At 34.4% G+C, this 22,889-nt stretch overlaps 1 protein-coding gene across 3 annotated transcripts in view; it reads left to right on the top strand.

The window, feature by feature from the left end:
• Positions 1–22,889, top strand: part of LOC141508582 (nuclear pore complex protein Nup98-Nup96-like) — a 92,041-nt gene that overhangs the window by 24,499 nt on the left and 44,653 nt on the right. For 2 of the 3 annotated variants that reach the window (XM_074217346.1, XM_074217345.1), the window contains exons 6-15: positions 2,258–2,365; positions 4,498–4,678; positions 6,834–6,997; positions 8,565–8,705; positions 9,747–9,885; positions 15,011–15,097; positions 17,577–17,720; positions 18,167–18,300; positions 19,726–19,913; positions 22,187–22,303. In XM_074217346.1, coding sequence (XP_074073447.1) covers positions 2,258–2,365; positions 4,498–4,678; positions 6,834–6,997; positions 8,565–8,705; positions 9,747–9,885; positions 15,011–15,097; positions 17,577–17,720; positions 18,167–18,300; positions 19,726–19,913; positions 22,187–22,303 — 1,403 coding nt within the window. The remainder of the gene's footprint in view (positions 1–2,257; positions 2,366–4,497; positions 4,679–6,833; positions 6,998–8,564; positions 8,706–9,746; positions 9,886–15,010; positions 15,098–17,576; positions 17,721–18,166; positions 18,301–19,725; positions 19,914–22,186; positions 22,304–22,889) is intronic. The other variant, XM_074217347.1, reaches the window with a different exon arrangement.

Raw genomic sequence — 22,889 nt, 5'->3', positions numbered from 1 at the left:
AAAATCATCCAATCAAAATGCTCTATATTAACTTAGACACTAGATTCCTATTACAATTTTATTTATTAATACTAAAATTAATATTTACTAATTAATAATTATGGATAAGTTATAAAATAATACTGATTCTTTAAGTTGAATTTTAGGTAGTTTTTTAAAACTCATCCCAGTGGTACTGGAAAATCATCTAGTCTAGCTCTTTTTTTTGGAGGAATCTGTTCTAGAATGTCCCAGATGTCATCTAACTGCCACTGTCTTATAAGATTGCTTCCTATGGCAAGAAAATTCCTGGATTATAAAACCTATATTCCTTTATTGGCTAGGTTTTTGAGTATTCAGAAATATTTCCTTTGATTAGGTGCCTCCCTTTAATTCTTCTCATTTTTCTTTTCTTTTTTTGGTGATTGTTAACACTTGTATAGTTTAGCCTCCTATAAATAGGTGTTATCCATGAAGTCTAGTGAGGTGTGCACTGACTTCTCTTCACCCCTAGCCTTGTATACTGACTAGAACTGCAGTTAGAACCCTACAGATAATGAAATTCAGTGGAAGCCAATTTATTTTTTTCCAACTGCAAACCATTGCAATCTTTACAATCAGGGCACAGTATTTGGTCCCTTAGAAATTTGTGCATGTTGGGGAAGCCCTGTTTTATTTTTTTAATTAGTTTATATTGGAAGAGTTCTAATATTGGATTTTTGATACTAGTGTGATGCCTAATAACTAGTGGTAATCAGTCTTGTTTTTATGGAATCATGGTGTATATAAATAATAGAGAAGTTAGATGCTGCAGTGGATAGAGTACTAATCCTAGAGTAAAGATGTTCTGTGTTCAGATATGGCTTCAGGCACTTCACACTTAGTAGCAATGTGATCCTGGGCAAGCCATTTAACCCCAATTGCCTCAGAAAAAATTGGGTATCTGAATGGCTAGCCATTAGTACATTTAAGGATAAAAGAGGCGTGGAAGAGAAAATAGAGAAAACTTCAGTTTAGACTATTTTGTGTGAAGCTAAAATCAGTAAAATGACAAAATGAGATAAAAAAATTTTTTTAAGATAGGTAGTAGCTTGGAGAATTCGGTTGGAAAAGAGGTTACCACATTTGTTCCTGCATTATGTATAGACTACCACAGGGTTTTAGAAGATGCAAGTGATAACTAGGATAGATTTAGAACATTATCCTAAAAAGTATTCCCTGAAAGAAGTAGTATTTTTTGGCATACAATATAGAAATCACTCCAGAAAATAACTAAAGCTTTCTGAAATTCCTGGATTTTGGATCCTGAATTGAAAGTAATGTAGAATATAATGTAGAATAAAATTGATAATGTAGAATCCCATTTAGTTCTCCATAGAAATTGAAAAAAGAATAAAAGGAATGGAATGTTGGTTTCATCTAATACATTTTTCTTCAGTAATGTCAGGCTCTAAAAGAATTTAATGTAAGACAAGTAATGTTTTAAAGGAATCACAAAAGTAAGACAATAGTTAGGGGACAGAAGAGGGATAGAAGTCAAAGTATAAATATAAATTGTGTTGGATTTTGGGGGTTTTTTTTAGATTTTTGCAAGGCAGTTGGCTTAAGTGGCTTGTCCAAAGCCACATAGCTAGGTAATTATTAAGTGTCTGAGCTTGGATTTGAACTCAGGTACTCCTGACTCCAGGGCTGGTGCTCTATCTACCGCGCCACCTAGCCGCCCCTAAATATAAGTTTTTGACCAAATTTAATACATATATAGTATATAAAAATATATATCTATCTAGTATGCACATATATGTATAGGATATATATTATATATACATATAAAATACATAATAATATATAATGCTATGAAAACAGTCGTTCCATACCCAGTAATTGAAAATTGAATTTAGATTTATATGTCCATGTGGTATCTGCAAGAACTGTGCTATTTATTTTGATTTATTCGGTTACCTATGGTATGGACAAAAGTGAGAAATGCTTGCATATTTGAAGAAGTGCTAAAGTAAATTGCAGTTAGTTATTGCAATCTGTACAATGGAGAGATAATTTAGCAATTACCTCACAGACTTATCAGGTTCACACAAAATGATCTATAGTCCTTTGTTAAACATAAGATTGATACGTGTCACTTGTTAAAATGTTGCTCCTAGTATTTACAACCTGACCCCCTTGGAACAGAATTGGTACAGAAATTGAGAGCTGACTTGATGAAAGAAAGCATGAGCAAAATATAGTTTGATATTAAAATTTCATGTTTTCTCCCTCCTAGCCTCCAACTGGCACAGATACTATGGTCAAAGCTGGAGTTAGCACCAACATTAGTACCAAGCACCAGTGTATTACCGCTATGAAGGAATATGAAAGTAAATCACTGGAGGTGAGTATTATTGATAAGTTTGGCCCTATATCTTTATCCTAAAACAAGCTTTTGTGATACAGTTGAAGGAACACTGGACCCCAAACTGGAACATAAAAATTAATTCCAGAGTAAGGCTATTAATGAGCTTAAATTTAAAATGAACTAGATCTTTTGTAAAAACAAATAGCCACTTTTTAAAGAATATTTCAATTTTTTTATATTCTGAAATTAACAAGAACCAAATAAAGGATCATTTTCATGAGTAGGAGAGGATTATAGATGAAATCAGATCACTTATTGAACTTGTTTTTATTTATGTAAAATAAATTCATTGGATAACTTTCAAAATTGTCAGGATGTCTTGAGTCCTTTACCTCTCTGTTTGGAGGGAAATAATACATCTCATCTCTGGATACAGTCCTCTGAAATCATGGTTGGTCATGGCATTGATCAGAGATCTTTTGAAATTGTTTGCTTTAAAAATATTATTGTTATAGTAAAAATTGTTCTCTTCATCCTTCTTCCTTTTTACAAGTCTTAGACTTCTCTGAAATTATTCTATTCCCTTCATTATTTCTGGCCTAGTGGTATTCTACCACATTTATATATTGTAATAAGTTCAACCATTAGCAATTGATAAGACACCCCATTAGTTTTTAGCTCTTTGACACCACAAAAAGAACTTTGTAACTGTTTTTACACAAGTGTCCTTGTCCTACTCGGTCATAGTGTATACTTACTTGAGGAATTTTGTAACATAATTCCAGATTACGTTCCAGAATGCCTTTATAACTTCACAACTCCTGGCTCCAGTGCATCATTCATTACCTGTTTCTCCAAAGCCTTTTAAACAATTTAATTTTTTGTTAACTTTGCCAGTTTGATGGATATGAGAAAATACCTCAGAGTTGCTTTAATTATTTTTTCTTTTAATTATTCATGATTTGGAGCATTTTTCCATATGCCTCTTTATAGCTTGAATTTCTTCCTTTGATAATTGCTGGTTTCATTAAACAAGGGGTAATTTATTTTCAGGTTATAGGGAAACTAATGCATTTCACAAATTGATACATGTTCTCAATTTTGTTCTTATTTGGTCTTGACCCATCTTGCAAGTTTTGTCAATAATTTTTATGGATTCCTCTGCTTAGAAAAATTAAATATTAATAATATTAAATGACTTTCTGTTGATGTATAAATGAAATTTATTATCTTCTAGCTTGCATTTAAGACCTTATAAAATTTGGTGCCATCCTACCTTTCCAGCTTTAACTTGTTACTTTCTATTTTATCTTTGTTACTTTCTTTTTTATCTTTGTTTTCCTTTTTTCCAATTTGCACAACTCTGTGTCATGCAGGTTTGTGCTGTACTCTTAGGCCTCCCTGCTGTTCATTATGCCTCTCTTTGCCCATTGAATTCCTAACCAATTTTGAAGGCCCAATTCTGATGTTCTTTGAAGCTCTGGAGTTCCCAAATTCCTCCTCAGACCCTGCTTCTAACTTCATTTCGATAAACCTCTAGTGCATTTATCTGTAAAAAAAAAAAAAAAGATTGCATACTGTCTTTCAGAATCTTACTTCCCCTCCCCAGAATAAATTCCAAGAGGTCAGAACTTAGTGTCTCATCTAAAATGATCATTTCCCTCAGCATCTAACATAATGCTTTTCATACTTTTGTTTAATTCTTTGAAAAGATCTCTGATCTCCACTTTTATTTTAGAATTTATATAGTATTCTTATCTAACAGCTAAATTGTGGATGTCTTGGTAGAATGCTAGACATAGAGTCAGAAAGGCTTGAGTTCAAATGGAGTCTCAGACATACTTAACTAGCTGTGTGATCCTGGGCAGGTTATTTCATCTCTATCTCATTTTCTTCATCTGTAAATTGGGGATAATAATAGTGCCTACATCCTAGAATAATTGTGAGGATCAATTAAGATGATTCTAAAGCAGTTAGTACTGTGCCTATTCCCCTAATGAATGTTTTGTAAATGTATGTGAATACTGTTGCTGGATGATTTGTTTTTAGTGATGGGGAAATTAATCATTCCTTGTTTTTTTGAATCTGCATTCACATGGAAGTTTGAACTATCAAATATTCATTTATCTATGAAATGACTGGGAATGTTATGGTGTCCCTTTCCCTAGGAACTTCGTTTGGAAGATTATCAAGCTAACCGGAAAGGTCCTCAGAACCAAGTGGGAGCTGGTGCCACCACAGGGCTGTTTGGCTCTTCTACAGCCACTTCCAGCACCACAGGCCTCTTTGGAAACTCCACCACTAATGCTGGTTTTGCATATGGGCCGAATAAAACTGCCTTTGGGACAAGTAAGCACAGAGATCCTTAATTGAATTGTATTAGTTTTATTGGGAATTGAGAATGTAACATGGTATTAAATGAACTTCTTGGTTTCCTTTCTGTAATTGCTTTTATGAAAAATTCAGCATTGAACATCAGTACAATCAATACAAAAGCTTGCTTAGTAACTACTTATATTTAAATTAATTTCAACATATAGACGTTAAAGTATGTCAGTTATTCTTGCTCCTTTGTTGTCAGGTTTCTTTGTCCATTTGATTGTTATGTGCTGTTGATATTTTTCACTTTGCAAAAGTTCATGAAAGTTTATACTTTTTTTGTTCTTCATGTTTAAATGTATTATAATATTTCTTTTCATTAATGTACCATAATTTAATTAACTGTTCTTTTGCTGATGGGCATTTAGGTGATTTCCAGGTAAGGTTTATTGGTATTGTTTATTTTTACAATTTTTATGTTAATCCTGAAACATATTTTAAAAAACAATTACTAGGTCAAAGGGTACGAGGGGGGGGTGTTATTATTTGTTCTGTAAGACAATGGGTTTGAGTGACTTGCCCAAGGTCACACAGCTAGATAATTTTAAAGTGTCTGAGGCTGGCTTTGATCTCTGGTCCTCCTGACTCCAGAGCCAGTGTGCTATCCACTGTGTCACTTAACTGCCCTGGTATGATTGTTTTTGTAACTTGGCACAGATTACTTTCCAAAAAGATTTGAAAATTTTCCTTATAGAATTTATCTGTTCCTTCATAATACACCAGCATTGTTTCCTTGCATTTAATTATCTTTGCCAATTTGATAAACAGAAAAAAAGTATTAAGAATTTGAAATGATTCTTCAGAGTTATTTTAATTTATACCTCTGACTATTAGTGAGATTGAAAATTTCTTTTTTTTAGTTTTTTTTTTTTTTTTTTTTTTTTTTTTGCAAGGCAATGGGGTTAAGTGGCTTGCCCAAGACCACACAGCTAGGCAATTATTAAGTGTCTGAGGTCACATTTGAACTCAGGTACTCTTGACTCCAGGGCCACTATTCCACCTAGCCACCCCAATTGAAAATTTCTAAAGTAGTTATTAGCAATTTGTGTTTCCTTTGAAAAATGTTTCTCCAATTTCTCTGACCATATATGTCCATTAGGAATTTGGCTCTCTTTGCTTTCTGGAATTGTATTCCAACAGTGAAAAGAAGGCTGAATTTAGTCAGAGCATCTGACTTTTTCCACTTAATTTTTTACCTTTTGAAAGTCATTTAACCTTTTGGTCCTTAATATCTTTACCTCAAAAAAATGAAATCTGAATAAAATGACCTCAGCTTTAAATCTTTGAAGGGAAAGGAGGAAAGGGAACAGCATTTATTGAGTTTTCTACTATGTTCTAGGCAGTGTTGCACACATTTTACAAATATTTCTCTCTTCTTTTTTTTTTTGCAAGGTAAATGGGGTTAAGTGGCTTGCCCAAGGCCACACAGCTAGGTAATTATTAAGTGTCTGAGACTGGATTTGAACCCAGGTACTCCTGACTCCAAGGCCGGTGCTTTATCCACTACGCCACCTAGCCGCCCCTACAAATATAATTTCATTTGATCTTCACAATCCTGGGCAGAAGATGCCATTATTATCTCCATTTTACAGTTGAGGAAACTGAGGCAGACAGCACTTAAGTAACTTGCCTAGGGTCACAAAACTAGGAGAGTTATATGAGGCTAGATTTGAACTCAGGTATTCTTGACTCCAGGCAAGCGCTCTATCCATTGTGCCATTTTGCTACCTCTGTTCGTTGATCCTTTGACTTGAATTCCAGGAACTTTGATGGTTCACCTTAAGAAAACACATAGTACATTGTAGAAAGCTGAAGTAAATGAAACAGTCTGGTTAGAACATGGCCAGTGCACTGGAACTGGGGACAGTTGGGCTTGAGTGCTGGCACAATTTTGAACAAAGCTCTGAATCCCTACACACCTCAGTTTCTTCTCTTGTAAATTGTAGGTAATCATCATATTCCCACTTTTCATGCTCACCTTTAAGTGCTTGCAGGAGTTTACATTTTCCTGTGTATAATTAATATCTATCTAGAAGAAAAAAGCAGGTGTGGAATATGCTATATATGATTACAGCTACAACTTGGGATTCTGTTTTTCCTGAATTTACATTCTTTTGCCTGAAAGGTACAACTGGATTTGGGACAAATACAGGTAGTCTCTTTGGTCAACCAACCCAGCCAACCACCAGCCTCTTCAGCAAGCCATTTGGCCCAACTGCTACCACCCAGAATGCTGGCTTTTCATTTGGGAATACCAATACTCTTGGACAGCCAAACACCAACACGATGGTAAGGAAAGGAATACATAGCACAAGAGAACTGACTAACAGACTAGTAGCACAATGCTGCTGCATTTCTCAAAAGCTAATCATTCCAGGCCAGTTGATTTCCTAGGAATTGCTATGCCTTTGCTTATAGATCTTGAACAAATTTCTCCCTCTTCCCCCTTCTGGTAATGCTTGGCCTTTACTTTTTTGTTTGTTTGTTTTTTTGTTTTTCCAAGTCAGTGGGATTAAGTGACTTGCCCAGTGTCACAACACAGCTAGGTAATTATTAAGTATCTAAGGTCAGATTTGAACTCAGATCCTTCTGACTCCAGGGCTGGTGCTCTATCCACACCACCTAACTGCCTCATGCTTGGTGATTCCTTACTATTTTGTAACTTGGTTGCCTTTCAAGACTTCTCCTGTAGGAGTAATCTCTCCTTATCTGAAGTCCCTTCTCTTTGAATCCTTGTTTTTGCTCTGTTGTAATCATTCACATCTGTGCCTAACCTTCCTTACTAAATTGTACAAGTATATTGAAGGTGGAGACTGTGTCTTATTTATCTTTGTGTGTATATGTGTCCTCAGTAAAGTGCTTTGCACAAAATTGGCATTATTTCAGTGAATGAATACTTTTCCAGTGTCTGTAGACTTTTAAAAGTAATTTACAACAACCTAGTTAAAAAGTTGTGAACCTGATATGTATGGATTGTCTTCATGCAGACCATGATTGTACGTTCTGCCAAAAAAGACATTCTATTCTTTTAAATGATTATTATCTCTTTTCTTAGGGGCAGCTAGGTGACACAGTAGATAAAACATCAGACCTGGAGTCAGGAAGACCTGAGTTCAAATGTGACCTTACAAACTTAATAGATGTGTGATCCTGGACAAATCATTTAACCCTTTTTTGTCTTAGTTTCCTCATCTTTAAGATGAGTTGGAGAAGGAAATAGCAAACCACTCCAGTATCTTTTCCAAGAAAATCCCAGGAGGGGTCACAAAGAATTGGACATGACTGAAATGACTGAACAACATTGACTAATCATTTTCTTGTAAGGGTCAATTCAAGGTTATATTGAAAAGAATACTTCCCATTTTCTTACTTTAATTCATTATCCTGTTTTCCCCCAAATATGCACAATTTATAAATAAGTAACATTATTAGAAGTATTGGGCAGTCCAAACCTGTTTAGTTTTAATCAAAGTATACTTTTTATTGACGTTGTGTTTTGGAGATTAATGAAGTTTTAATTAAATTTTAATTTCATTAGTTTTAGTGAACTCATTTTCATTGAAAACTATGAAACTAATTGCATAATCTCCTCAAAAAAATCTAGTTTTTTCTGGTCATTGGCAATAATCAGATTGCTTAGTTGTTCTCTTGGTCTAGGAGTACCTGTGCCAAATTAGCACTATACTAGCAACAACTTTGCCATCTTTTGTAGTATCTGCTCCTAAAAGCACATGGCAGGAGAATTAGCTGTAAGATTTATTGATTAATATGTTTGAAGTTGACTATGTGGGTACTATGGGGCAAAAGACCAACTGGGATTGCCATGCTTGCTTTCAACTTAAATTATTGTTTACAGGGTTTATTTGGAGGAACCCAAGCCTCATCTGGTACTCTTTTTGGGACAGCTACAAACACAAGTGCTGCTACTGGATTTGGAACAGGAACAGGAACAAGCCTCTTTGGGCCAACCAACACAGGATTTGGTACTGGTGGTTCGGTATGTTTTCAGTCTTGACTATGATTTGAACGTAGATTAATATAACCTCCCATTTTAAAATTAATACTGTAACAAGTATGAGGAAAGGCAAATTTTGTCTATATTTCTTTATGTAGAGTGTATAATATGGTTCAAAAATGAGTTTAATTTCGTATATATTTTAAGTTTAGTATGCACAGAACTCATTTTAACATAGATTAGTAGCTGTTAGATGCAACTATAAGACTCCTTTAGCAGTTTTATTTTCAATACCAAAATACTCGGTATTTTTTTACTTTATTGCTAATACTTTAAAGTTCTTTGGTAGAATTGTTACATTCAGAATATTTAATTATGTGAATAGAAATGATAAAACATTCTTTTAGTTTCAGATCAGACCCATGTTCCTTTGCCTTGTTCTTCTGATTTTGTTGTGGGTTTTTTTTTTTTTTTTTTTTTTGGCAAGGCAGTGGGGTTTAAGTGGCTTGCCCAAGGCCACACAGCTAGGTAATTATTAAGTGTCTGAGACCGGATTTGAACCCAGGTACTCCTGACTCCAGGGCCAGTGCTTTATCCACTGTGCCACCAAATTGGTAGTTTAGGGGGTTTTTTTTTAGGTTTTTGCAAGGCAGGATGGGGTTAAGTGGCTTGCCCAAGGCCACACAGCTAGGTATTTATTAAGTGTCTGAGACTGGATTTGAACCCAGGTACTCCTGACTCCAGGGCCAGTGTTTTATCCACTGTGCCACCTAGCTTGCTGGGGCTTGTATTATTATATTTCTAGCCAGATAAGTGAGGTTGAGGAATGGAGAAAACTAGAAGATATTTTTCCAGAATTTTTCTATTGCCTTTGTCTTTAATTACTGTAACATTGTTTTTGTGGAACATTAATTGTATAAAATCCAGTATAATAGTAAAGTGTTTATCAGTACAGGTTTCTTCCTTCTCACTCAGTATGTTAATATTTTTGTAGTTTCCTAGACTTTCATATTACACTCCAGAAGCTACTGTTTTGTTGGAACTGTTGCTGTGCAATATGTATTATATTCTTTTTCTTTTTAGACCCTGTTTGGCAATAACAAGCCTGCTGCATTTGGAACTACTACAACAAGTGCTCCATCGTTTGGTACAACCAGTAGCGGGCTCTTTGGTAACAAACCAACCCTGACTTTAGGAACCAATACAAACACTTCCAATTTTGGTACATATAAAAAGCAGGGTTATAACTCTCTTTAAGTTACACTGACTATACCACACTCCAGGTCACCAATCTCCTAATACTAATTGATTTTGAATAATTTAAAATGCTCAGGTAAGCCATAAAAAGTTATGAAAGAGAAAGAACTCCTTCCCAAGGAATGTAATCCTGTTGATCTTTTCCCACTTTCCTTCCTCCTCCACTAAAACCCTCCTCTCACTCTAATTCTCTTCCCCCCCCCCCGCCCCCCCCCCCCCAGCTTGGAAAATAAACTTATATCCCTAAGAAGAACATTGACTACTTGGCTTAGTGCCCTATACCTTCACATTTTTGTTTATTAGATCTGATGATTTTGTGGTATGTCAGAAATGTTTCTTTTTGTGTAATAACCTAGTCAGAATATGTGCTAACAGCATATGGGTTGCTTCCAAGGCCCTGGACATTCTATTCTAGGAAATGCTTTTTTGGAACAAGATTATGGTACCTGAATGATCACTATAGAAATTCAAGAACCTAATCATGACATATATCCTTAAATTTAATAAGCTGCATCTTTATACTTCTGGAACTGTTAAATTTCATTAATCAAAGGTGCATTATCTTTTCTTAAAAGTGTAGTGACAGTTCCTGTTAAATGTGTTTAGATTTTTTCTGAAATCAAATTTTTTGTAAAGTTTTGTTTTGTCTAAGGAAATATAGTCCTCTTTAGGAGTTAGTGAACTAAGGGACATAATTAGCATAGGTCAGCAGTCACAGGTTAAACCTTACAGCATATGTTATTCCTAGGCTAGCAATGTGTTTTTAAGAGTTCTTGTATTGGATAAAAAGACAAGCCTGCTATATTGAAGTAGGGAGTTCTGAGCTTTGTCATCATTATGTTGACATAATACCAGTGAGACAGCAGTTGGACTGTGGTAGATAGTATTTTAATTTTGAATTCATTAATTTGATGTTATGGGATACCATGTCGTCTATTTCTGTTTTGAATTTGTGCTTAAGCTCTCTTTGGTGATAGTTTATGGAAAAGAACAGCATATTTAATCTTTGTCCTCTGATTTCTAGCTAGAAAATGATTTCTGTAATCACAGACTTGCTAACCCATGGAAAGTGGTTCTAGTCTACCTTTCTCCCTTCTTTGCCCCCCCCCCCCCAAATAGTCATTAAGATTCTGTTTTCTGTATATGGGACCTGAGATGGAACTTTGAGTTATGTACAGCATTACCACATCTGTACTTTCCATTTATAGATCTGGATATCATAATTCTTTTTAGTTGTCTGGAAAATCTTGTAAAAGATAGGTATTTTAGAAGTGGTGAGTCAGCGACTATGTTTCTAGCATTGGGTCTAGCTTTTTGTATGTTAATTTGAAGTATAATGAATTCAATCTGTAATCTTTGTGACTTGAACCTGCCTAGTGCTAGATTCCTATATTTGTATTCCCAAATCATTGATCTCCTCTTTCTCTATTTTATTCATATAAACATTTAGAGATATAAAATTTTGTCTAAAAACTGCTTTGACTACATGCCATAAATTTTGGTATGCTATCTCATTTTCTTGGATGAAATAATTTGCTGTTTTATCCCCTCATTATTTAAAATTAAGTTATTTAGTTTCCAATTAAATTTTGATTTATCCTTTCATGGTCCTTTATTACATGTAATTTTTATGGCATTATGATCTGAGAAATATGCATTTATTATTTCTACCTTTCTGCATTTAATTGTAAGGTTTTTTAATGCCCCAGTAAGTGGTCAGTTTTGGTATAGATGCCTTGTACTACAGAGGAAAAGATAATCTTTTCTATCCCCATTCAGTCTTCTCCAGAGGTCTATCAAATCTAGTTTTCCAAGATTTTATTCATCATCTTAACTTCCTTCTTGTTTATTTTTGGTTAGATTAATCTAGTTCTGAGAGAGGGAGGTTGAGGTTCACCATTATTATAGTTTTGCTATCTATGTCTACTTTTAATTCATTCAACTTCTCCTTTAAGAATTTGGATGTTTTACCACTAGAGGCATATATAATTTTTTTTGGTGAATTTTTTTTTTAGGTTTTTGCAAGGCAAATGGGGTTAAGTGGCTTGCCCAAGGCCACACAGCTAGGTAATTATTAAGTGTCTGAGACCGGATTTGAACTCAGGTACTCCTGACTCCAGAGCCGGTGCTCTATCCACTGTGCCATACAGTTGCCCTGAGGCATATATGTTCAGTATAGCTCATTGCCTATGGTACCTTTTAAAAAGTTAACGTTTTCTTTCTTATCCCTTTTAGTGAGATTTGCTTTTGCTTTATCTGAGATCAGAATTGCCTCCATCCTTTTACCTTTACCTTGTATCTCTGTGCTTCAAATTTGTTTCTTGTAAACAGCATATTGAAGGATTCTGGTTTTTAATCCATTCTGCTATCTGTTTCTATTTTATGGGAGAGTTCATCCCATTCACATTTACAGTTAAGATTACTAATTCTTTATTTTTCTCCATGTTATCATTCCCCATTTCTACTTTTCTTTTCATCCTCCTCACCAATGTTTTGCTCCCTTTCCCCTTTTAAACTTTTCTTTTTAGATTCCTATATTTGTAAAAAGGACCTTTTTCTTAAGAGGCAGTTGGCAAATGCCTTTTTTTAATGCTGTTTTTTGGGGTGGGGCTGCAAGACAGTGGGGTTAGGTGACTTGCCCTAGGTTACACAGCTAGGTAATTAAGTGTCTGAGATCAAATTTGAGCTCAGGTCCTCCTGACCCCAGGACTGGGGCTTTATCTACTGTGCCATCTAGCTGCCCCAAAATTCTTTATCAATGCTAAAAAAGTAAATACTATATAAGCAGTGTAATATAGATTTTGTTCTCTCCAAAGCTTTTTTTGTTGTGGTGGTGGTGTTTTGGGGTTTTTTTGAGCTGTTTTGTAGATATTTTGTTATGCTTCCAAATGATAAGCAGAAAGCCCATTTTTGCATAGAATCTGAAAGTTTCTTTTTTTCAAATTTTGATGCTCATGATTTTTTTATTTTGTTTTTTTTTGCAAGGCAGTGGAGTTGTGACTTGCCCAAGGTCACGTAGTTAGGTAATTTTGAAGCGTCTGAGGCCGGATTTGAACTCAGGGCCTCCTGACTCCAGGGTTGGTACTCTTTCTACTGTGCCACCTAGTTACCCCCCTGAAACTTTCTCTTAATTAATTGATTTAGAAAAAGTCATCCTTTATTTTTCATTTGACTCCTAACATATTTTAACCTTCCTACCTTCCTCACTACTATTTTACTTACTACAATTTGTCAATAATCCTTTTCTTATTTAAGAACTATTAATATGCCAAATGTAGGAGGTTGGGAAATGTCATTTAACATTCTTTGCACTTCAAATGATATTAACTGATCAACTATTTTTTTAATTAATTTTTATTAAAGATATTATGTGAGTTTTACAATTTTCATCTTTACTTTGTTTCCATTCAACTTTTTTTTAATACTTAAAACATTTTTTTTTAATTTAATTTAAAATATTTTCCCGATTGCATGTTATTAAAGTTTTTCAACATTTATCCACTTGGATATTTATAAGTTACACATTTTTCTACCAGCCTTCTTGCCATCCCCTTCCCCTCAGTGGTGAACAGTTGCATAAAAGTTGTACATGTATGTTTGTGTTTAACATGTTTACACAATATTTAAGTATTCTTAAATGCTTCTTCTTGATGAACTCAGTAATGTAAAAAGCAATCCTAGAATTATGTATCATGAGCCATTTTATAACAACAACTTTTGTTGTTATGAGTCAGGAGGCCCTGAGTTCAAATCCGGCCTCAGACGCTTCAAAATTACCTAGCTATGTGACCTTGGGCAAGTCACAACTCCACTGCCTTGCAAAAAAAAAACAAAATAAAAAAATCATGAGCATCAAAATTTTGCATTTATATAGCTCTTATAATGTGCCAAGTGCTTTTTAAATATATCAATTGGGGTGGCTAGGTGGCACAGGGGAGTCAGGAGTACCTGAGTTCAAATCCAGTCTCAGACACTTAATAAAATTGTATCAATTGATCCTCACAACAGTCTCAGGGTTAGGTGCAATTATTATTCCCATTTTACAATTGAGGAAAAATGCAGCAACAAAGTCACCCACCTAGGAAGAATGTCTGTTGTTGAAGTTTAAACTCAGATCTTCCTGTCTCCAAGCTCAGTGCTCTATCCATTGTATCATCCAGCTGCCATATTATTTTCCCTTAATTTGTGGATTTTCCCATTAAGTCCTATATATTCTCTCTTTCTTTCCCTTTTCCTTTGATATGCTCAGGAGGCCTTTTCCTGTTGGTTTATTCCTAGTCCAAAATTAACCCTTGCTCTCTTTCTGTGATGGCCTTTCATTGATGCAGTTGATTTTTGCATTGTTTAAATAAAATGAAACAGTAGAAATCTTGGAAAGATGATATGTAAAAAAGGAAAAGTAATGGAGAAGTGTTTTTGGAGATAGGTAGGGATTTTAAAGGAAAATCTACAGTTTTCTTATTTTCATTAAATTATCAGTGAGGAAAGGAATATTGCTGAATTTTCAATCATTTTTGTTGGTGGAGAAGCAAAGAGGAATGGTTAATTTAGAAATGACTTATCTTTGCTTGCTGTGTTCCAAGCATTGATATACCAGTTGATACTTTTAGACATAGCTGCACATAGACATGCCTATTATCTACCTCTAAACTGGGCAACAATATTGATAGGGTAAATAATAGAGGATGGACTACTGATTTTTAAAATCAGCAAATTATATTGATGAAGAAGCAATTTTACCTGATTGTGAACCGCATATATTGGCTGTAGTATAGTAAGATCATCTGTGTTGGCAATATTGTAAGTCTTCCAAGATAGATGTCCCTTAATTTGAATTGAAGCTATGATGTTTTTCTGTTGAGTAGATTTCCTTCTTTAGTGCCCAAATGTAATTGCAGCCCTTTCATGTCTTATAGAGAAGTCAGTAGTAAAATTGACCTATATATTAGAAAAACTTAAACCAGATAATCATTGAAAGAATTTCAGTCTTTAAACATATTTTTTGTGTATGTTAGACTCCCTCTAGGGGAAATTTGATGTTGCCTTAAGAGCAGACTCAGCAGACTCATTAATTTCCTTTGTCCTTTCAGGTTTTGGTGGAAGCAATAATGCGAATAGTATTTTTGGAAGTAAACCAGCACCTCTTGGAACAGGACTTACCCCAAACTTTGGAACAGGTAATTAATATTGTACCATCGGAAAATTCCTAAAGGGAGGGCTGTATTTGTTTGTCCCTGCCTTCAGTTTGTCTTTCATACTTAACACTTCTTATTGTATTGGGATGCTAGAGGTGGAAGAACCAGATTTCCATTTTCACAGTAGAAATGCTAAAAGTGTTGTGTTGTTTTATCTTGTTTTGGTTTTATTTGTTTGGTTTTTAATCTACATATTTAAAAATTATTTTTATAATAATTTTTTTCCAATTACATGTAAAAGATTATTTTCCATGTTCATTTTTTGTAAGATTTTGAGTTCCACATTTTCCTCTCCTCTTCCCTCTCCCCAAGACAGCGAGTAATCTGATAAAGACTATAAATGTACAATCATATTACATGTAATTCTGTGTTGGTCATGTGAAACAAGAATGAGAACAAAAGGGAAAAAACATGAAAAAACAAACAAAAAGCAAATTTAAAAAAGTGAAAATAGTATGCTGCATTCAGACTTCCTAATTTGTTCTTTGATATAGATAGGATTTTCCATCACAAGTCTTTTGGATTTGTCATTAATCACTGTATTGTTGAGAAGAGCTAAATCTATCAGAATTGATTATCACATGGTGTTGATGTTGCTGTGCAGTGTTCTGCTCATTTCATTAACGTCTTTCCCAGTTTTTCTGAAATCTATCTGCTTGTGATTTCTTATAAAACACTAGTATTCCATCACATTCATATACCACAACTTGTTTAGCCCAATTGATGGACATCCCCTCAGTTTCCAATTCTTTGCTACCACAAAAAAGATCTGCAATAAATATTTTTGTACATTTTTTTAATGATCTTTTTGGAATACAGACCTAGTAAGTGGTATTGCTGGATTAAAGGGTATGCACAGTTTTATTGTCCTTTGGACATAGTTCATAATTGCTCTCCAGAATGGTTGAATTAATTCACAACTCCACCAGCAGTGCCTTAGTGTCTCAGTTTTTCCAGATCCCTTCCAACATTTGTTTTATTTTTTCTGTCATATTAGCTAATCTGATACATGTAAGTTGATACCTCAAGAGTTGTTTCATTTGCATTTCTCTAAGCAATAATGATTTAGAGCATTTTTATATGACTATAAATTGTTTTAATTTCTTCCTTTGAAAACTGCCTATTCATGTCCTTTAACCATTTATAAGTTGAGGAATGACTTGTATTATTATAAATTTGACTAAATTTTCTCTAAAATATTTTAGAAATAAGACCTTTATCAGAAATGCTGGCTGTAAAAATTGTTTCTCAGCTTTCTGCTTTCCTTCTAATCTTGGTTGTCTTGTTTTTGTTTGTGCAAAACTTTTTAAATTTAATGTAATCAAAATAATCCATTTTGCATTTTATAATGTTCTTTATTTCTTGTTTTAACATAAATTCTTCCCTTCTCCATAGATCTTACAGATAAGACTATTTCTTGTTCTCCTCGTGTTTTTTGATAGCACCCTTTATGCCTAAATTATGTATGCATTTTTGATCTTATATTGGTATAGGGTGTGAAATGTTGGTCCATGCCTAGTTTCTGCCATACTGTTTTCCAATTTTCCCAGCAGTTTATCAAACAGTGAGTCCTTATCCTAGAAGCTTGGAGTCTTTGGGTCTATCAGACAAGTTACTATAACCACTTACTACTGGGTTGTTTTTTTTTTTGTTTTTGTTTTTGTTTTTTTGTTTTTTGTTTTTTTTTGTGTGTGTGTGTGTGTGTGTACCTTAACCTATTCAACTGATCTACCACTCTCTTTACAGTTTTAATGACTACTGCTTTATAATATCCTTTTAGATCTGGTACAGCTAGGCTACTTTACTTTTTTTTCCCCATTAATTCCCTTGATATTCTTTACCTTTTGTTGACGAATTTTGGTCCTCTATAAAATAATTTTTGGTAGTTTGATTGGATTGACACTGAATAAGTAGATTAATTTAGGTTGAATTTTCATTTTTATTATAACAATAGCTACATACTCTTGAGTCCATCAACTGATGGCTTGTTTCTCCTTGGCTTCTGTCCTTACTAGCCTTTGATTCTTTGCAAGATATGATGAATTTTTGGAATGGGGTATTACAGCATCCTCTGGGCTTGTGAACCTTGGTACCCATGCTGTCATATGATCCCATTGCAAGTTATTACGTGTTAGCCTTTTTGAAAATTTATCTCTGCTAAACATTTGTGACTAGAAATGCCCAGTAGCTAGCAAGTACCAACAAAAGTTCTCTACCACTTAAAAGAACAAATTAGTTGAAATTTGTAGCAGTACAGTTTACATATTCATAAATGCAAAACTTGCTAGAAGCTTGGTGAGCTAGATAGCTTAACTTAGGAAATAATTTTACTTTGAAGTGAGTGGTGACTTAGAAGTAACAAAATTATTACAATCTATATCACTTGAATCTGGTGTAGCCCTCAAAAGAGATTATTTTGATTAACAATCTTTCTCTTCTTCTCCCCCCCCCCCCCCAATAGCTCTTGGTTCTGGGCAAGCATCTTTATTTGGAACCAACCAGACCAAGATAGGGACAGGGACCTTGAGCACAGGAACTTTTGGAACCCCTGGATTCAGTGCTAACACAGCTGCCTTGGGTTTTGGTGCTCCTCAGGCTCCTGTAGGTAAGTACTGTGCCTTTGAAAGGCTTTCTTTGTGTCATATCACCCTACAGACCTTAAAGCCAATCAATAATAACTTATTTCTGGTTTCCTTTTCTAAGGTTTTAAAGATATTCACTTTCCTGCATAGTCCTCTCCCCTATTCCATATGATATTCTAAAAATAAAATTTTAAAAATAATAGAAAAATTTTTCCTGTATAGAACCTGAAAATGTTTTTCTTCCTCAAATATTACTTATTAGTCTCATAGGCTTAACTACATTAATATCTACTAGGATACCCTCTGTAAGGAAATTTTTCTTTTGGGTAAATGGCTAGAGATAAATCTTTCTAAAGGCAGTGCTCTTTCTGTTATCCATGTGTAGCAGGCTATTAGCTTGGTGAAATATGTGTCACATTGTACAGGAAACTTAAATTGCTTTTTTTTTTTTTTTTTGGATGTTATGAAGCTTTGACAGATCCAAATGCTTCTGCTGCCCAGCAAGCTGTTCTCCAGCAACATATCAATAGTTTGACATACTCACCATTTGGAGACTCTCCTCTCTTCCGGAATCCCATGTCAGACCCCAAGAAGAAAGAAGAGGTACGATAGAAACATATACTGACTGTTATGGGGAATTCCTTGTCAAGAAAAGGTGGTTGACCAACATTACTGTCATACTATTTGCAGTAATAGTCTAGGTCTTATCCTAAATCTTAATGAGATCTGACCAATAAAAAGTGTAGTGGGACTGTCACTTTTCTTGTTATCTGGCTATTATTATTCATGTATCAAAGGTGACAGAAGCTTTTTTTTTTTAAACTACTGTGGGCTTATTGTTGGGTAAAATCCTTTTCTTTTCCCTTCTTTTAATTATATTACTGGTTTTAAAGTTTTTAGGTTTTTGCAAGGCAAATGGGGTTAAGTGGCTTGCCCAAGGCCACACAGCTAGGTAATTATTAAGTGTCTGAGACTGGATTTGAACCCAGGTATTCCTGACTCCAAGGCTGGTGCTTTATCCACTACGCCACCTAGCCGCCCCAGTTTTCTTTTTTGCAAGGCAGTGGGGTTAAGTGGCTTGCCCAAGGCCACACAGCTAGGTAATTATTAAGTGTCTGAGACTAGATTTGAAATCAGGGCCAGTGCTCTATCCACTGTGCTACCTAGCCACCCCAGTTTTAAAGTTTTAATATGAGATTTTACATTTATCCGAAACAAATTTTACTTGGTCCATTTTTCTAGCCTATCTGATTGATAGTTTGTGTCCTTTTAATAAGGGTAGCCCTTTGTTCTTTATCCGGATGCTAAGTAGATGTTTTGAGCTAGGCAAAGAAGCAAAGTCTTGTGCTCTGCTGCTAAAGGACTCTATCTTAGGTTCATTCCTCATTTAAATCAACATTTTCTTTGCTATCTTGAGTAAACTAAGAACTCTTTTAATTTTGTTGTACTACATATTTCTCACATCTATGTTATGAGGATGCTGCTGCCTTATTTGTCTAAATCAGATACAGGGGCTTTTCGTTATTTTGGATTGTAAGGCAATGGGGTTAAGTGACTTGCCCAAGATCACACAGCTAGATTAATTGTTAAGTGTCTGAGATCAGATTTGAACTCAGGTCCTCCTGTTTCCAGGAATGGTGCTCAATCCACTGTGCCACCTTGCTGCCCTTCACTGTTACCTTTTGATATTTGTATATAGTGTCTAGCAGGAAAAGATTTTTTTATATGTCCTTGTATCATATGGAAGATGAAGATGGAATGCTTGCACTGTAGGCTTGCATCTCTGATGATGAGACCATATTGAAACTGAAATTATTCTTTGGTAGATTTTGGAACTTGGTCCTCACTCTTTGAAGCAGAAGCTACTTTTTTTTTGTTGTTCTATACTTGTCACTTTTATATATGAATGGATACATAAATATTATATTATACCTTTCATATTAAGTTGTGATCTTAGAGTTTTCTTTTCATCAGTGGAAACAAAAATCACAAGAATTACACTTAATACTTCTTGGTTTGCTTTTACAGAGGTTGAAACCTACAAACCCAGCTGCACAGAAGGCTCTGACTACCCCTACTCACTATAAACTGACTCCTCGCCCTGCCACTAGAGTCCGGCCTAAGGCTCTACAGACAACAGGGACAGCCAAATCCCACCTCTTTGATGGGCTAGATGACGATGAGCCATCTTTAGCTAATGGAGCTTTCATGCCCAAGTGAGTTTGGAGACATTATAATATACTCTTTATTTAGAAAAAACAAAGATTTTTACTGTTAGAATCTTTATTTTGTAAGCCTTTGTGTTACCTTAACTTTTTGTTCAGGTGTTCTTTGCATATTCTTAATTCTCTGTGCATAGTTCCATATTAATGAGTTTCCATGTATCTCTGTTTATAATATGTATGATTTAGTATTATGGAAATTTAAAAGGATCATTAATTCTCCCCTTATTCCCCAAAAGCCAAATGTACTTTTGAATCATTTGATTCTTTAGGAATGTGTACCCAACTTTGAGCATTTTCATTTTGATATTTAAATTTTTTCATTGTTTTTTGTCTAAATTTTTACTAAGGTAATCATTTAAAAACTTTTTTCTTTTAAATGTTTAAAAAAATCTTCAGATAGCTTATGTCTTGATAGTGGGGGATTTGCAGAAAATGCAAGATTTATTAATTCTCTTAATATTTTACATGCTGAATTTTTGTTACGAATTTTTAATCAACACAGTTTTAGAAAACATTTGTACTAAAATTAAAATGTTAATGGATTCTGCAAGTTAAAGGAGATTTTAGGGATCAATACTTCAATCACTGGTTTCCCATAAAGCAACTGTTGTTCTGTTAAAGGTCTCTCAAGACATAGTTCCTGGTTTTTAAGAACTTTCTATTATAGGAATGCCCTTATTTAATCCAACCTATTATCCAACATACAGAATACAGAAAGATAAATTAAGGACTGATTATGTAATGTAATGATCCTGGTCTTTACAAAATAAGCAGTTCCAGAGTTCCTTTGAATTTCATTCTTTTTCTCTCCATCACTATCCCCCAATGAAAAAAAAGGACAAATTTCTTGTAACAAATATGCATAGTCAAGCTATTAACTTCAGTGATCATGTCCAAAATGTTTCATTCTTTGAACCCTATCTGTCCATCAAAAGATGGATCACTTGCTTCATCATTTAGTTCTCTGGAACTATGGCTAGTCATTATATTGATAAGAGTTCTAAGTCTTTAAAAATTATAGGGATTTTTAATAGTTTTTATATAAATTACTTTGTTTTTTGCCTATTTTTCTCTTCATTGGTTCATACAGATTTTCCCAGTTTTAACTGAAAACGTCCCTTTCATTATTTCTTATGGCATAATAGTATTCTATCATATTATGTACCTAAAATTGTTGAGCCATTTTCCCAATTGATGGGAATGTCACTTATAAGAATAAATTTTACCACTATTTGAGAGGGATGGGTGAGTGTAACCATTCTGGAAAAACATTAGCATAGTTCTTGAAAATCTATGCAACTAGATCAGGTCAAACCTAGTAGGAATTTTAGCTTATTATTAGAATTAGATTATGGCTCGAGACTACCAAAAACAAACAGGGCTTATATTTTTACATTTCCTCCAAAGCCTACTTTTTTCCTTTCAGAATATTAAATGATCGAATAGGGCATAATTTTTTGTTCTCCCATTCTAATTTTTTAATAATAATATTATCATTTCTCTGTTAATTATAGCTTTATAGCTTTATCTTTGGAGTTTTAAGTAATCTAGGTGGTTTAAAACAATTAAATTTCTCTGGTACATTTAAAATATAATTTACAAAAATTGACTTGGTTTTAGGTGGCAAGACATCAGATGTAGTGTTAAAGCAGTGAAACTGGAATCAGGAAGGACTTGACTCAAATACCAATTTTTACCCTTTTACTATGAAATATCATCCAAATTATTTATATTTTTAAAGTGTCGCTTTTCTCATCTATAAAAGGGGGACAATAAAACACACTTCTGTATATTCAGTATGTTCAGTATATACTTCAGTATATTTTCAGTGAAGGCATTTTATTTTACCTGAGAAAAAATAAGAGGCTTAAAAAATACTTAAACTAGATGACTTTTTCACCTTCTTCCAGCTCTTGATCAGTGGTATTCTGATTGACACTCAGTTCCTTGTGACCATATCCCTCAGGTTTACACTTTTGTCTGTATACAGACATTTGATGGTTTTTCTAGCTATTGAAGAGGAAGAGTATCAGAATAGTGTGTTTTGAGGAATAACCAGACCAGTTTCACAGAATTAGAATACATGGGGAAAGTAAATTCCGACAATTGAAAGAGGGTTGCAATATTTAGTCAAAGGCATATTTTATACACTTACACATTCAGCCTGTTCTTCCATGTTTTAGCATATGAAGTAGGTTGGAGTGTTCCAAGTTTTCATGTTTTAATATTTTTTTTGAGAATTGTTTTCTTCATATCTTTTGCAGGAAAAGTATCAAGAAGTTAGTTTTAAAGAATCTCAACAATAGCAACCTTTTTTCTCCTGTTAGTCGGGATGCTGATGATCTGGCCTCACCATCAGATTATCCAGAGAATGGGGAGAGGTATGTTGAATTGTGTTGCATTATTAAGCAATGAGTCAAAACACTACAGTTTGGTAGCTCTGTAGCCTTAAGCAAATAGGTCACAATTTCCTTATTTATAAAATGACAGAGTTGAATTAGATGAACTCTAAATCTCTTTCTGTAGTGACATTCTATAAATTCTTTTGGGGTTAAGTGACTCACCCAAGGTCACACAGCTAAGTAATTATCTGAGGTCAGATTTGCACTCGTGTCCTCCTGACTGCAGGGCTCTATCCACAGCACTACCTAGCTACCCTCTGCTACCCTCTATGATTTTTTTTTAAGTTTTTGCAAGGCAAATGGGGATAAGTGGCTTGCCCAAGGCTACACAGCTAGGTAATTATTAAGTGTCTGAGGCTGGATTCGAACCCTGACTCCAGGGCCAGTGCTTTATCCACTGCACCACCTAGCCGCCCCCTATGAATTCTTAATAAGGAAAACATCTTACCTTTTAGTATAGGAAATCTGCTGCTTTCATATCATTCAGCAATCAAAGAATTTATTCAACTTTTGCTATATGTCACACATTGTGCTAAGTGCCAGAGATATGAAACACAGTTCTTGC

Source organism: Macrotis lagotis, chromosome 1 (genome assembly GCF_037893015.1).
Source record: "Macrotis lagotis isolate mMagLag1 chromosome 1, bilby.v1.9.chrom.fasta, whole genome shotgun sequence".
Classification (NCBI taxonomy): domain Eukaryota; kingdom Metazoa; phylum Chordata; class Mammalia; order Peramelemorphia; family Peramelidae; genus Macrotis; species Macrotis lagotis.
The sequence above is the reverse complement of the archived record's forward strand: the minus strand, read 5'-3'. Positions and strand labels throughout refer to the sequence as shown.